The sequence below is a fragment of the Jaculus jaculus genome, chromosome 11, assembly GCF_020740685.1.
Source record: "Jaculus jaculus isolate mJacJac1 chromosome 11, mJacJac1.mat.Y.cur, whole genome shotgun sequence".
Classification (NCBI taxonomy): domain Eukaryota; kingdom Metazoa; phylum Chordata; class Mammalia; order Rodentia; family Dipodidae; genus Jaculus; species Jaculus jaculus.
Window position 1 is genome coordinate 93,654,567 of NC_059112.1, and position 17,111 is coordinate 93,671,677.

Sequence of the window (17,111 nt, forward strand, 5' to 3'; positions counted from 1 at the left end):
GAAAGTATGAAAGATTAGTCATTAGACATACCACCGCAAGAATCCCCAGCTTTGACAGCAATGAATTTTATAGAAGAAATAGAATTATACTCAGTGAAGCTTGGTGTTCACTAGGTTGTAGTTTAGCGTGAGCTTTGTGCTGTGGAAACTCATGGCTTTGTGCTTTGTTGTGTCCCCTCAAGCTCCATTAGCTCTTATTTTGTGACAGTAAATGTGTCATTGTGTGAACCGTCATTTCTGCCTCGCAGATTGTAGACACGGCTTATTACTTTGATTCTAAACCTATCAACTGTGAGAATTTCATTCCATAATATGAGATTTGTTGCTTTTCTATCCTTCTAGATGGAAGAAGATAAGGGTTCAGTCAGCTCAGCATATGACTTTGCTGAAAGCCAGCACAGAGGGGAGGACAGTAGGCACCTGCTAGCTGAGGCTTGCAGCCAGCAGGACAGTGGCTGCGTGCACTAGGTAGTATTACACTGGCCTTCTGGGGACTCCTCCACCACATGCTCACGCTTGGGCCATTCCACAGGAGAGCCAACCTCACCTCACATCTCCATTTTCACTATACTCAACGTTACTGTTCCTCATATGTTGTTTGGTTTAGTTCTTCTCCTTTGTTCTGGTCTTTACATATTTTTATGTCTACCCTGAATATCTGAATAATTTTTCTTTGGAGTTACAGTGATAAATCATCCTTCACCTCAGATTCTAACCAAGTAAATTATTTTCACAATGTATTGATTTACATTCAAAAAACTATTCCTTTGCCCTTCTCCTTTTGAAATATTACCATGCTTTATTATTTTGAAATAAGTATCCCCTTTGAAGTTGTAATTGTGTGTCATTTTATATACTTTAATGTAGACACTGAATTACTTAAGTCTACCTCCCTTTTGAGTTGAATAATCAAATGAGTGCTTAGGTTCAAGGAGTAATTCTCTGTTGACTGACATGTAACACTTTTGGTTCCTTTCATAAATTTTTATAGCTAAAAAAATATATATACATATATAAATTTATAAGGGCTTGGCTTATTCCACTTATGAGAAATAAACCCTAACCACTTCTAGACCTAACTAGGATGTGCAAAGTATCTTGATTAATGGTAGTTATAAAAAATAAAAATAAAAATTCCTGGAGAGATGCCTTAGGGGTTAAGCGCTTGCCTGTGAAGTCTAAGGATCCCAGTTGGAGACTGGATTCCCCAGGGCCCACGTTAGCCAGATGCATAAGGGGGCGCATGTGTATGGAGTTTGTTTGCAGTGGCTGGAGGCCCTGGTGCGCCCATTCTCTCTCTATATCTATCTGCCTCTTTCTCTCTCTCTCTATCTGCCCTTTCTCTCTCTCTTTCTCTCTGTCACTCTCAAATAATAAATAAAAATAAACAAAAAAAATTTTTAAATCCTGCCACTAATAACTATAGTTTTACTTGGACCAGTTGTAATTACTGGTCAAGAGATGCTATTGTCTCATCTAGGATAAGCAGATGGTAAAACTTTATAACAAAGCCACTTAAAGATTATAAATCCTTCAACTAAACTATAAATCAGATTGTAGAACACAATAATTTGAAGAATCTGAATTATTCTGCAAGACATTTTAAAATTAGAGTCCCTTAGTGAACTACACTCAATGGAAAATTATCTCTCAGTTATTATTAGTAATTGAAAAGAATTTCAGATTAATTCTGAATTTTTATTTTGTTTTGATATGTTTCAAAAGATTATATTGCTGAGCATGGTGGCACACGCCTTTAATCCCAGCACTCGGGAGGCAGAGGTAGGAAGATCACTGTGAGTTTGAGGCCAGCCTGAGACTACATAGTGAATTCCAGGCCAGCCTGGACTAGAGTGAGACCCTACCTCCAAAAACAACAACGAAAAATTATATTTAGAGTACAGTTATCTTTTATTGGACTTTGATAATGAAAGACCTTTTTTATTTTTGCTTCCTGGTTTCTATTTTTTCTTTCTTTTAAATTTTAAAGCAGAGTCTCACACTAGCACGGGCTGACCTGGAACTCACTCTGTAGCCCAAGCTGGTTTCAGACTCACAGCTGTCTTCCTTCCTTAGCCTCTTGAGTGCTGATATTAGAGGTTTGAGTCACCACATCCAGTGAGACTTAGGTTTTTTTTTTTGTTTGTTTGTTTTGTTTGTTTTTTGTTTTTCGAGGTAGGGTCTCACTCTGGCCCAGGCTGACCTGGAATTCACTATGTAGTCTCAGAGTGGCCTCGAACTCTCAGCGATCCTCCTACCTCTGCCTCCCGAGTGCTGGGATTAAAGGTGTGCGCCACCACGCCCGGCTGAGACTTAGTTTTTTAAATATGCCCTGGTTGAGTTGCAAGAAGCGCTCTTGTGGAGAACTTGCTGAGGAAGCAGGAGCTGGCTAGGACGTCTATGCCCAGGATGGTGTGCTGAAGAGAGAGTCTGCTTGGAACGTAACAATGCTGGATCATGAAATTGTGTTCTGTGACAGTCGTCCACAAGCTCAAGTTCAAGTTGACATATAACGTATGGGTGTGGTGCTGCTCCAAGACAGCCATGAATACCTATGTGGTACAGTTTGGAAGCGGGTTCTTAAGTGTATCTGCTGCATAGTAGAAGCCATATTGTGGCGACTTGCACAGGAATAATAAGTTTTCTCCTTTATACCTGTGTCTTCTCTTACTCTTTCCAATGTACTGTGGAAGTTTATCACAAATTCTGATGCACTTCCTTAACTAGATGACAAATTTCTGGTCTTAGTTAATTGCATAACCAGGTAAATAAGTACATTAATGCTGGCCTCTTTGAAAGCAGATAAGCCAATTGCCAGAATAAGTTCATGTAATTAATATAATTCTCATCATGTGCTTATTTTCATATTGAATTAAGGCAGCACATGCAGAAATATCTCTAGAAAGCCCCCAAACTAGCATGGAGGTATTTCATTGATGTAGAGACTTGAGGGAAGGGAGGTTGAAGTAAAGTCTCACTCTAGCTCAGGCTGACCTGAAACTGACTTGTTAGCTTAGGCTGGCCTTGAAGCATGATGCTCTTCCTCCCTTAGCCTCCTGAGTGCTGGCGTTAAAGCCATGCACCGCCACACCCGGTATCATTTATGTTTGTAATTATCTTTTAGAGTGATCATTTCCGAGCTGCTGTTTTACTTCAGGAGAAGGAAAGAAGAGCAGGGATTTGAGGAGTGACTATGAACCAGAAGCAAGTCAGGAGAAAAGGCCTTAAGTAAGATACACGGCCACACAGGGGCCAACACTAACTGCTGTCTGCCTCATACTGATGAGACAAATTGCTCACGTATTTTAGAGATCCTAGCAAAACTTTCACATCAGCAATAATACTTTGTTTTGTTTTGTTTTGTTTTTTCGAGGTAAGGTCTCACTCTGGTCTAGGCTGACTTGGAATTAACTGTCACCTCAGGGTGGCCTTGAACTCATGGTGATCCTCCTACCTCTGCCTCCTGAGTACTGGGATTAAAGGCGTGCGCCACCATGCCCGGCTACATCAGCAGTAACTGATAACTTTCCAATTAATAAAGAAAACATTTCTGGAGCCGGGCATGGAGGTGCACACTTTTAATCCCAGCACGCAGGAGGCAGAGGTAGGAGGATTGGTCTGAGGCTACATAGTGAATTCCAGGTCAGCCTGAGCTAGAGCGAGACCCTACCTCAAAAAACAAACAAACAAAAAAAAAATTCCTCTTTTTCCTCATAGCTTAAGCCTTCTATCTAAATAATTCTAAGACTAGACAAGTTATATTGATTAGTATAAACATTTTCAAGGGTAAAAGTCCTAATACAGTTAGTAATTCGACATTCTTATTCAAGCTTAAAAAAACCATTTATGGATAAGATGACATTGAGGTGACAAAGACTTAAAATGTAAGATAATTTTCTAACAATCATAAGATCTAAGGGAGACATTTGTTAAGTAACAGGAAACTTTTAGGCGTTTACCATCATTGGTGGGAATGAGCAGTAAGTCAGTTCATTTCAAAGACAGGTTATCTAAAGACGGACACTTTCACCAGCCATCTGTCCCTTAGTGACATGGAGTCCTCACTAGGGTGTTGCTGGACAATTGGGAAGTGAGGCTTACTTACCAAAATCTTCACTACTTGAAATGCTATTTCTTGGTATAGCCAGATAGTATTTCATTCTTTCAGTTTCCATGGGGTTATAAGTAGTCTTCCTCAAAACTGCAAAGATTCTTTTTCTCTGAATGAAATGAAACTTAAGTAGCCCATTACATTCCCAACCTGTTAAATTGGCTGAGATAGTGTGAATGTGAGAAAGCGGTAGGGCTTGGAGGTTTACTGGAAAATAGGATAATATTTTCTGTAGACAACATTTTCAGAGCAGCTAAGAGTTTTTTGTTATTTTTGGTGTTTTCTTTTTAGAGGAAGAAGGAAATTTGTGTTGTTTCATTCAGAAGCTAATCTGAAAAGAGCATTCCTTGATGTTTACTCTCTTGGGTGTTCATGTTTGAACACATGGGATGCGCAGTGAGCGGTACAGAGTAAGACGCGTACCCGAGGCCAGGTCACATAGGTGTACAGTGTAGAGTGCAGAGTAAGACACGTGTCCAAGACCAGGTGCAGACCTGAGCTGCATTCTGCACAGAGATGGTCGCTGATCTGTTCATGTTGTGAGGATCACTCACCCTCAGGGAATTCTGTTAATCGGTTGAACACCAAGTATGAGCAAAGCACATGACCTTAAACCAAGAAGTACCAGAGAAGACACCTTCCTGTCTGATATCTGTATGGTTCACTAGTCCTGCAATAAATGTACTATGGACTAGCCATTGTTTTCTTGCTTATTCCTTAGTTACCAATACTTTTATGATTATAATAAAAATAAATTACTAGGAAAGTAAAATTAAATATATATAAAAGCATCCCTTTTTGTTTTTTGAGGTAGGGTCTCACGCTAGCCCAGGCTGTCCTGGAATTCCCCATGTACTTTTAGGCTGTCTTGATCCCACAGTGATCCTCCTACCTCTGCCTCCCAAGTGCTAGGGTTAAAGGTGTGTGCCACCACACCTGGCTTATCCCTAATTTGTTTTATTTTTATTTTATTTTTATATATTTATTTATTTATTTGACAGAGAAAGAGGGAGAGCAAGAGAGAATGGGTGCGCCAGGGCCTCCAGCCACTGCAAACAGACTCCACACATGTGCACCCCCTTGTGCATCTGGCTAATGTGGGTCCTGGGGAATTGAACCTGAGTCCTTACGCTTTTCAGGCAAACGCCTTAACCACTAAGCCATCCCTCCAGCACTCATCCTTAATTTTTAAAATTATTGTTATTATTACATTTACAAAATTGCTTTATCAAATTGTTTAAAAGTTTCTAAATTCTTAGCCTCCCAGACCTGAAACACTTACTTTGTTGACCATTGACAAGTCATTTGAAGATTACCACTGAGCCAGAGTCACACTTGCTTTTTGGCAAGTGGGCAGTAACATCCCTCTTACACTAGGCTTAGCTTATGCCAAGTTCACCCCACACTTTGACCCCCACACAGGCACTTCTTCTCCTCCATAAGCTGAGAACGCCCTTTCTTTCACATCAGCACTACTGAAATCCTGTTGTTCTTCAGGTCATCTCAGGTGCTGTCCTTACATCACATCTTCCATTTCTTCTTACTGGTACCAGCAACAGCACCTGGGTTTGAGCTTTCCCTCTTTTCTGAGTTATCTACTACATACCATAATTCTTAAGTGGAAAAATCATAGCTTGGTAAAATATTTGAAGGCACTGGAATTGAATACACTAAAATCCAAGCCCTACCTTAAGTGAGTAACCCTGACAACATTGTTGACCTCTGTTCCCTCACTTGAAGTAAAGGTGATCACTATAGTGTGTTTTAATTTTTTTTGTTTATTTTTTATTTATTTGAGAGCAACCGACAGAGAGAGAGAGGCAGAGAGAGAGAAAGACAGAATGGGTGCGCCAGCGCCTTCAGGCACTGCAAACGAACTCCAGACATATGCGCCCCCTTGTTCATCTGGCTAACGTGGCTCCTGGGGAATTGAGCCTCAAACTGGAGTCCTTAGGCTTCACAGGCAAGCACTTAACCACTAAGCCATCTCTCCAGCCCTGTAGTACATTTTAGATGAGATGGTCTGTGAGAAATAACTGCCTTTTGTTTGTTTCTGACTTGCCTTCTCTCTCACCTTTATCCTTAACATACCTTACTAGATGCCATCAGGGTTGCTGTCCACTGAGGACTGGCCCAGTGCCTTGCTGAATAAATAACAAGTTGATGTTAAGGGTACCATTGTACCATTTAAGTGACACTCGCGAGCACTGGACTAAAATCCAGAAAGAGACTCCTCTTTGTTGGAGAGAGGGGAATTTTCTGGAGACAGTGGGATTTAAGCTGAACCTTGGTCTGGGGTCAGCATGCTGATCCTCTGACAAGTCCACAATCAGTCAGGGAGCAGAGAAAGCCAAGCAGGGAAGGGTAGCCTGGAGTTAGGGGCGACAGTCAGGTGAAGCATGGGGCCTCACTGGAGCGTGTGGCGGTGCTGGAGTCCCGTGGAGGGCAGATTCGAGAGGGGGACTGCAGCCTAGTGACGCACAGGCAGAAGTGGAAGCTGGCACAGTCAGCATTCTCCACGCCCTTGGCATGTTTATGTTCCTTCTGTGTTCTGTACACTCTCTGGTGCCATGGGCCAGAGGTAGGGGAGCAGTGCCTGACAGATAGGTTGAGAATGGTGATCACTAGCTTTGCCAGTTGCATTTCCTGTGTCTTTTACTTTAAAAAAGTCTGCTTAGAAAAAGAATAAATAAATAAAAATTAAAAAAATTAAAAAGTCTGCTTAGACCTGTACTGAATTAATGTTTCTCAAACTACTTAGTTAGCCACAGACAGAACCTTTTTTCAACACATTCTGTGCAAACATTTCACAAAATATAATTTAAGAGACTGCCGTAAACGAAGTCCAAAATTATGTATATTTTAATGAAAGAACACATAACAGCTGGGCGTGGTGGCGCATACCTTTAGTTCCAGCACTTAGGAGGCAGACGTAGGAGGATCATCGTGAGTTCAAGGCCACCCTGTAAGTACAGAGTGAATTTCAGGTCAGCCTGAGCTCGAGTGAGACCTTATCTTGCGGGTGGGGGGGAAGGAGGAAAGAGAGAGAGAACACATAATGACTGGCCCGTTCCAAGTGCCTACCAGATCCACGGTCGTCTGCGAACAGACAGCTGCCTAACTGGCCCCCTGTTCAGTGTCACACTGCTTGGAATTAGGCAGAAGTACTCTACACATGGATTTTGCAAGACCCCATTAGCTCAGATTTAGAGTGCCCAGAGTATTTACACCTCACCTCCATCTTCTGTCTCTCATCAGTCTCCATAGTGTCCTCAGTTACCATCCTGACATGGCCTGTGGTGATTCCCAGCCTTCATGGAAGTCAACTTCACCAAATTTAATTAATTTTTCTGTGTAAACATTTGTCATGCATTATGTTATTGGTGTAAAGGAATGTGGATTAATATTATCTTTTAAATGACAAACCTTGAAAAAATTTAAAGAGTTTTCTTAACTAGCAAAACCAGGTTGGGATTCATTCAGCCATGTGGCCAAACCATTCCTCATTGTAAGCAAAGTTGTTAATATTATGGAATTGAGGTATCTTGCTAGGCCTGTATTGCCTGAATCGATACCAACCTTCCAAATTTGATAAGTAAGTGCCATTTTAAATCTTAGTACTACTTATTAATCTATAAGATCTAAATTTTGATATAACCTGCTTATTGCTAGAGTTGATATGGGCATGGGTGGGCTTCACAGCTGCTTACCACTTTAAGGGAAATGATGATGAATAAATATGTGTAGAGTACTTATTCTTGGCACAAAAGAGAGGCTACAAGAAGCGCTTCCTATGGTCTTCTTTACTCTTGTTGAAGACTGAAGTCCTGCCTGCTTGTTCTTCCCAGTCTTGATAATGGTTCTTCCAGTAAAAAATGTCCAGTGAGGGCTGGAGAGATGGCTTAGCGGTTAAGCGCTTGCCTGTGAAGCCTACGGACCCCGGTTCGAGGCTCGGTTCCCCAGGTCCCACGTTAGCCAGATGCACAAGGGGGCGCACGCGTCTGGAGTTCGTTTGCAGAGGCTGGAAGCCCTGGCGCGCCCATTCTCTATCTCTCCCTCTATCTGTCTTTCTCTCTCTGTGTCTGTCTCTCTCAAATAAATAAATAAATAAATATTAAAAAAAAATGTCCAGTGAGAACCATTGCAAGAGTATTTCACCTAAGCAGAGCTCCAGGATGAATTAGAATTCACTGTTTCTAAGTATTTGACATAAGCCAGTTTGACCATGATAAATTATTACATAGTAAAACCCAGTCTTTGCAGGCTTAATTTTTTTGTTTTGCTTTGTTTTTTGAGGTAGGGTCTCACTCTAGCCCAGGCTGACCTGGAATTTCCTGTATAGTCTCAGGCTGGCCTTGAATCCACAGTGATACTCCTATCTCTGCCTCCCAAGTGCTGGGATTGAAGGCATGCACCACCATGCCTGGCTAAATATTATTATTTAGCTACTTATTTTTGTAATAATTTTTATAATTTTTATTATTTAGTTGCAAGCAGAGAGAAAGAATGAGAATGGGAATGCCAGAGCCTCTTGCCACTGCAAGTGAGATCCAGACACCTGTGCCACTTTGTACATCTGGCTTTACATGGAACTCAGGCTGTCAGGCTTTGCAAGCAATCATCTTTTAAGAGTTGAGACATCTCTCCAGCCCTTTTTCTAATTTTTCATACTAGACTTCTAATTGGGACAGAAATCTTTTAAATACTTTAACATAATTAGATTTTAAAATTCATACAGTCCATATTATAGAAAAGCATGTACATTTATATATATATTGTATATTATGATATATATATATCACTTTTGGTTTTAACATACTTGTAATGTTTTAGTGTTTTGGAAGTCCATATCTCTAAATAACAAACAATTTGTTCTTTCTGCAGCTTACTGAAGCAAATTCAGGTCTCAAGTGTTTGGACTCCATGTGCTGTTTCCCAGAAGGAGAGACAGTGTGCACATCTGTTGGAAGAATGCTGGAACGGTTTATAGGGAGGTGTAGTCCCACCCACATCAGCAGGTGTGACATTTCTCTAAGTAGCTTCTGCTGCAGATGAGTGTCCTGTCTTGAACAACACAAGCCTGCAGCTGTAGGTGTCCAGTAAATCAACTGGTTTAGTCAATTGAAGGTGGCTGTTTCTCAGTTCTCTGGTGGTAGATTTCATTTGGTAGCTTTGAAATGGGTTCTTTCACTCAGAAAGAGAGAAAGCATCTCCGAAGAAACTTTTCATCCAGTGAAAAAAATACTCTGTTTTATAATTTTTCTAAAATGTACTGTGTATATGGTACTCTTTCCTGCCTGTGTAACTTTATTTTTTAAGTTATATCTATACTGTTGTTTCATTCCCTACTGGGCTTTTTCAGTCTTTGCTTTCTGCCTTTACAAAATAATCAAATCACTCTTTGCTTTCCTTTATTCTTCTAAATTAGTATATCACTCAGGCTTGAGCACAAAAAGCTGCTCCCTCTACCCCTTTTAAAGATGTCTAACAAAATTTTGAAGTGAGTTTTAATTTTAAGTTTCTTTGACTTGGTATTTATTATCTGATTAAAAGTGTGTAAGTTGGAATGGAAACTGAATGACAGTCCTGAGGACTCTTGGTGTGTCTGTCCTTCCCTATCTACTTCCTGATTGATGGCCAGCTTACTTACTTGTATGGATCATTAACAAAAAGGCCATGTTTTCTGGTAAATACCATTCAAAATGCTTTTAAAAAGGAAATGATTCATTTCTTTAGACATTTCTCTGAGACGTGCATGACTACTTGAGGGCACCAGGGGTAGAGAGAGTGTTGTCTGTGCTTGGTCGTCTTCAGGTGAATGACACCATATTCCCAAATTCAGGAACTGGACCCTGAGTGTTGGTGAGACTTATGGTGGACATGGGTAGATTGTGATTCCCATGTCTCCAGTGTGGCGCATGAATGAACATTACCGCTTTCCACAAGTGCCGGGGCTTACTAATGTTTAGGGAATACCTCAGGATTGAAGGTGGGGAGGCACCACTCTTCTTGTTGATAAAAGTGCTTTCAGTATTTGATTATGTTTGCTTGCTGTATACTTTCAAAAATGATCAGACCTATCATAAAATTCAAGTACTGCCACTGCTTGTTCTAAGTCACCTTTGGCTGTGCTGTCATTGATACCTAACATTTGGGTCAATACAATGCCTGTGGTTTCGGTCCTTCTTTATTCTGACTGGAGTGTCACGTGTGTTCCAAAATATGTCCATAATGTTGTAATATTTTACAGCAATTTCATCCTACACAAAAAGGTTGCTGTGAGCAGTTAAATTTGTTGGGGCTTTGTTAGATCTTAAACAAAAGCAATTACATTACAAAATACATAAAATAGTAGCTCTGTCATGTACTTAGGCAGTGAGTTTACCAAGAAGTGTTCCAGAAGGATCTAATGATATTTTCTTTATTAATACTTTACTGCACAGAACCAAGATGGTTGAAGGTTAAGATACTGTAGTAGAACTTATACATTGTTTTTTTTTAATTTCTACTTCAACATAAATTACTCTTTGCTATACATCTTTGCAAATGATTAATAAAACTAGAATTAATTTGAATAAGCCAAAAAAAATCACAGCCATTTTTCTGCTTTAGGACCACCCACTGAACCTGCCTAGGGGTCATTGGGTTTATTTTGGCATATTCTCTTGAAGGTGGCTATTACCATCACTATTTCTGTTCATTCCAAATTCTACCATGTTTCCACACAAGGTGGTGTTCCTAATCAGATGTTGATGTAGTAATTAGTACCAGATGAGACAGATGACTGGTAGCTTTCTACTGCTGTCCAACATCACAGGTGATGTTACTGTGGTCTTTTCTCCTTTTTCCTCAGATAATTTACTACAAGTCTTTTTGGGTATTAGGTTTTTTAAGGGATAAAATTATGCAATGCAGAGCTATTTGGTGCTGTTCAAAGGGCTATATGAAAATTGCCGTAGTTCATCAACATTGTATTTACATCTTAATAATAATTTTAACAGTTGTATTTGTGAAATGCTTGGTATTTTGGTTTTGGAGAAGCCTCTAGTCTATGTATTTCATATGTAGTTTAAAGAATAGAACAAGGCTGAGCTCTTCCATCCAAGATGTGGCAGCCCTGGACTACTCAAGCCATCAGTACGATATACATAACAGAGCTGGACATCACTGAGAAGTACAGTAATCCTTTCATATGACACATGTCCCTGCCTGTTATATTCTTACTAAAACTGTACTTAAGTTGTATTGGTTGATGTTGTCAAAGGGGCACACATTGAAAACTCAGTTTCCAAGGGAATCTTATGGTGCTTTGTAAAGGATATGCCATGTTGTACCCAAAGAAGCTGTGTTTAGCTGTGTATTTTACTGCCAGTGGCTTTATTCCAGTAAAATGACCATGTCAATAGAAAGGGTTAAGGCAGTTAACCACTTGTAATCCCAACTACATGGAGAGCTGAGGCAAGAGAATCTCAAGTTTGAGGCCAGCCTGAGTAATTTAGTGAGATCCTGATTCCAAGTAAAAACTAAGCTTAGCTTATTACACCTGTACTTCAGCATTGGGAGGATGAGCAGGAGTGCAGCTGAAGGCCTGTCTAGTGAACTCAGCGAGAGACTCTCTCAAAACTTCAAAGATGCAATAGGGCACTCACCTCGCATGTGCAGAGTCTTGCAGTCCCCAGGGTAGATGGATGGGGAGGGAGAACTTGGTATGTGTCACAGGTGTTTCATGTTCTGCTGACCAAAATGATATTTACTCAAATACACGGCATGCCATGAAGAGATTTTTTTAAAAAGTAAAGAATACCTTACCAAATTAAATATCTTCTGTGTAAGCAATAGTTGGAAAGAGGAAAAAAATACTTGCAGATTAGGTTAGGAATTTGACTCCAAATAATTGTGGAAAATATAGTTTCCCCATATATACTCTGCAAAAAAATTAATATTCTTATACTCATTCATTTATTTTGTAAATGCTCAGTATCTACCAAATTGCCAGATTCAGTTCTAGGTGCTGGAGATTTCCCTGAAGTTAATGTAGGAAGTTGCATAAGCTTTTCTGGAAACCAATGAAATGAAAAGGCTAGACTAGCTTATGCTTGTTTTCTGTTGCCCTACTGTAAAATTTCAGAGTAACTCAGAAAAAGATTTGGTAAAAGGAAATTGGGATAGTTTCAATCTTAGCTTCTTGTAACACCCCTGTTTAGTGAAAATGGAAACTCTGACAAAGCTAACATAAAATGTGCCATTTCTAATCCTAAGATTTTTATAAAAAATATGTATTTCACTTGGTAATCCTGATACTGTCCTTGGGCTAAGATAGATTTTAAGCATGGCAGGGTACTTTGGTGTTGAATTATTTTAGTTTAAATTACCTCAAGCTAATTTAAGTCTATAGCTGCAAATAAAGTATTATATATTGAACTGCTTAAGGACCTTGATCATTAATCACTCAAGTGGTAGTTAATTTTTCAAGGCCAGAAAAAGATTTTTTTTTTTTTTTTTAGTTAAGTGAAAATGCCAGTACCCTGCAAGTGTCTTTGATTCCTTTTGAGATGACCATTTATAGCATCCAGGCTAATTAAATTGAAATCTTTAGAGTAGAATTTATACCTGAAAATAAGTGACCAGAAATACCAAATTGTACTATTTTATCTCAAGGCTTTTGGTAAGTGGGAATCTTTTTATTTTCCATGATGTCAAAATGCAACCTAGTTGCTTTTCAAGTAATACTGAATTGCATATATGTCTTCATAGCAAACTTCTTAGTGAATTAAACTGTTTAAAAGCATCTCATGGGCTGGGTATGGTGGCACACACGTTTAATCCCAGCACTCAGGAGGCAGAGCTAGGAGGATTGCCATGAATTCAAGGCCACCCTGAGACTACACAGTGAATTCCAGGTCAGCCTGAGCTAGAGTGAAACCATACCTCAAAAAAAAATTTTTTTTAAAGCTCATGCTTTATTACCTATAGAAACTTAACACTAATGAATGAATTTTAGCTAAAATTTGTGTATGATGGCTATAGCATAATTTTCCCTAAGTTTTTGTATAGAGTAGGCATTCATTACTAATCTGAGTAACTTCTCTTTAGTGTTTGGAAATAATCAGTGATATTATTTTAAGACTCATTGCATTATAGTCCTAAGTTTTAGTTAGAGTCAGTTTTTTCTCAATTAAAACCTAGGTCTTGGTGAGCCAAACTTTTCTCTTATTGTTGCTTTAGATCGTGGAGTGCATTGGATCCTTTCTATACCAACGACAGGAGCATCTTGACTCTCTCCACAATGGACTCATCTACTTGTTAAAGGGCAGTAGTGTTTTGTGGGAGCAAGCTCACCTTTCCTCATTCTCATTCAGGGTGATCGTCCTGTAAATGACCACAGTGGCTCTGAGATTATTTTCTGAAATCTCTGGAGTAGTTTATGCCCATCAGTTACAAAGGCAGACAGACAGAAAACATGTACACACACCCTTTGTTTTCCTTAATTTGAATCTAAGCATAAAATTTGTGAATAAAGAGATAATTTCAATCTCTTTTGGGTTAACCTTTTACTTAGGGGACTCCTAATGGCATTCAGCCTATTGCTGAGGCCCTATATTTTTAATACCATGGTAGAAAAATGAATTAAGTCTTAGTTACATGTATTTTTTTAGGATTAGTGTGGTTAGTGACTCTTCTGTTTAAATCGTTCAGTAAGAGCACTTGCTGCTTAAGCATGAGGGCCTACGACCACTCAAGTTCAATCCCGAGCACCCATATAAAATAAATAATAGTTTCTGTAAATTATGTTGACGATTTGCCTTGAGAACTCTATTTTTTTATTAGAGTTATATTTGAAACTTTTCATGGGAAAAGTTAATGTGAATATTAAGGACTTTGGTCCCTCAGTGACCTATGTTGTTAATTCATTTGTGCTTTTTAAGTTCACAGAGAAAATCAGGAGAGTGCATTTTCAAGCATTATTTTCTGCAGTATTGGTCATAGTTCATACCAATAGCAAGTTTCCCTAGCAACACTGTAATTCCACAGTGAGTTCGCCATGTTTAAGTGCAGAGGGTATGTCACCTTGTATGTATAAATCAGCGGTCAGGTCCATTCACCAGACGTCAAGTTGATGTTTACTAATATTTTTGTGACAAAATACAGAGTACCTACAGTGGGTAAATTAGATACCATTATCATATTAATAAAATGTCTTTATTATTGGATCTTTTGCATGCTTCATCCTGGCTAGTATATTTAAAGTTTCTTTTTTTCTCTCCTTATCCAAAGACTCTGTTTACTTATAATTATTTTATGACGATGTTGTAAAGTCAACTATATCAATAAAAACAAGTTTGGACAGTATTTAAATATTGCAGATACTTTTAATTATACACATCAAAACTTGAGACAATAAAAAGATGTCTGCCTCTTTCTGTGGCCAGCTTAAAATTACCTTTGACTTTCTATGACCTAGCCTTTAGATTGAAGATTTCAATTAAAAATCCTATCACTTGCCAGGTGTGGGTGCACATGCCTTTAATTGTAGCACTCAGAAGGTAGAGGTAGGAGGATCACTGTGCATTTGAGGCCACCCTGAAACTGCATAGTGAATTCCAGGTCACTCTGGGCTAAAGCAAGACCCTACCTCGAAAAACAACAACAAATGAAACAAGCTAAAAGCACTCAATTTTTATGTGTAAAAAATGTATTTTAGAAGCCATAAACTAAAATGGTAAGAGTGATTAATCAGGTACTTTTTGTCTGATTAACTTCTTATATCTCAAAACTTAATTTCCATCTGTAATGTTGTAGATTCAGTGCTGTCATTTGTTTTGTGTAACAGTAATGTCTTTGGATTTTCAAGGGCTATCTAGCTCGAATAGTTTGATTTCATATATATATAATACATGTATTATATATGCACACATCATCTTTGAAATTATAAGACAATGGTTGGGTGAGGTCTGGCCAGATGCTCCCAGAATAATACAGGAATCTATCTGAAGATTACTTGTACAACTCTCCCTTCCTTTCACCATTTCATGAAGATTCTGAACTTGTGGGAGTAAGGAAGAATAGCATAGTAAGAATTAAGACTACCTCTCTTTGCACATAAACTATTCATTTGTCTTTAGGTAAGGATATTAAATTACTCATTTTAGGCTATATATTGTTTTCATAACCAGTCTTTAACTTAGATATTCCAAAGTTAGGTTTAGGAACACCTGTTACTCTGGAAATACCTGAAAGGGATAGTACAGTAACTGCACTCACCTATTCATGTTTCAGAGATGACCTGTTAAGAGATGTATACTCAGTAGACCTGGTGAGAGGAGGGTAATAAACTTACGACCTCTTAGGATGTCTTTGAAAGCATACATGTAATAAATACATTGACAGTCAGTAGGGCCTGTTAGCTCCTCACCCTGCTGTGTTTATGTGCCATCAAATAAACTGTTGACAGAGAACTGCAGACTCAGCAGCAGCAAGACATGAGGTCTGCTGACCTACATAGGGCCCAGGCTGGGGCTGATTGTCACTGGGCCCTCCCCATTAAGAAGTTAAGAAAATTCCTTTTAGTAGTGCTGAGGACCAAGCTGCCTCATGCATGCTTAGGCAGCTCTGTGCAACCAACTTAAACCTGTGCTCCCAGCCACCCTTTCTTTTCTACAGAACAATTTTTTGGATAAATAGAGCTGGGATATAACACAGTGGTAGAGCACTTGTCTAGCATGTGCAAGGACCTAGATCCCATCCCAAGCACTACAAGAGAAATAAATGGCACCCACCAATATGCTTACTCTGTTTTGTGGTTCAAAATGTACTCTTGTTTTGTGGTTCAAAATGTACTCTTATTTTGTAAAGGAAGTGTATCATAATTTTAAGAACAGGGTTTTCTTGTATTTGTTTTAAGAAAGTAGGGCAGTCAGCAAACCTATAGTTTTATAGGGGCGGATGGTATGCTGTATGCACATGCACCCCATGTGCTCACCTGTGAAGGGGTGCACTCACCTGCAGTGACCAGAGGGGAATATCAGGGGTCCCACTCCATCTCTCTTCCCTCTGCTCTTTTTTTGAGCTGAAGTCTTGCTGATTTCAGAGCTTGCCATTTTTTTTTCCATGAGCTCTGGCAAATCTTGGGTCTCCTACAAGACTGGGGTTACAGACATGTGGCCACACCCAGCTGCTTATGTGGATTGTGGAAAGGAACTCAAGCAGTCTCTCAGCCCTCGTTCTTGCACGCGAAATACTCGACTGCTGAGCCATTGTTCCAACCTCTCTAGTTTTCAAATATTGATATTTGTAGAATGAAACTTGTCTACAAGAGCAGTAATCTTAGAAAATTCTCTTTTACATTCTTTGGAAAGTACATGTTGATGACCAACTTCTCTGATCTGCCAGAACCAGGTAAGATGCTAATCTGCCATTGCTGCTAATTAACCAGTGTTCGCAAATGTTTGTCCCTTGGGTTCACTTTACTGCATCTGAAGCCTGTGTGACTGAAGATAATGACAAGCACCAAGTTAGTTTCCACGATTGCCCATCTGCACCTATAGGGGGTTGGCACGCTGCTTGCCTCTTAACAGCACAGGCCCACCCTGGAAGAAGTGTGCGTTGAGGAGAGGGGAAGTCAGTGGAGTAATGCATTGTCTTGACCTCCATAAATTGAGAGCACAAGGATATAGAAAGGCTTCCAGAGGTGTTCCCAAGCCTTTGTGCTCTCCTGAGGAGAGAAAAGCAAGACAAAATCACCCTGTTCTTTACCTGCCCTTTACACTATTGCTAGTATCAGGACTGAGGCTATGTCTAATGCAGAAGATTTGAGATTGAATATCTCTGAAAAGCTTGAGACTCATGATAGGAGTTGAGGCCACTAAAAAAACTTAAGAGCAGAGAGTAAGCCACTCTGCAGATTCCTTGGAGGCTGGCTGAGAAAGATAAGGGCTAGGCCTCCCATGTTTCTGTTTTCCCTGTCACAACTTGGAATATGATAGAAGCAGGTATAAGCAGC

The 17,111-nt window shown here is 39.5% G+C and overlaps 1 protein-coding gene across 5 annotated transcripts in view; it reads left to right on the forward strand.

Moving 5' to 3' along the window:
- Atp11b (ATPase phospholipid transporting 11B (putative)) overlaps positions 1 to 14,461 on the forward strand; it is a 114,000-nt gene extending 99,539 nt beyond the window's left edge. For 2 of the 5 annotated variants that reach the window (XM_045161139.1, XM_004652312.3), the window contains 2 exons: positions 8,996 to 9,129; positions 13,337 to 14,461. In XM_045161139.1, the coding sequence (XP_045017074.1) occupies positions 8,996 to 9,101 (106 nt within the window). In that variant the 3' untranslated portion in view covers positions 9,102 to 9,129; positions 13,337 to 14,461. Of the gene's footprint in view, positions 1 to 342; positions 469 to 8,995; positions 9,200 to 13,336 lie in introns of those variants that run through there. The other 3 variants (XM_045161140.1, XR_006639556.1, XM_045161141.1) reach the window with 2 other exon arrangements.
- Positions 14,462 to 17,111: the final 2,650 nt, after the last annotated feature.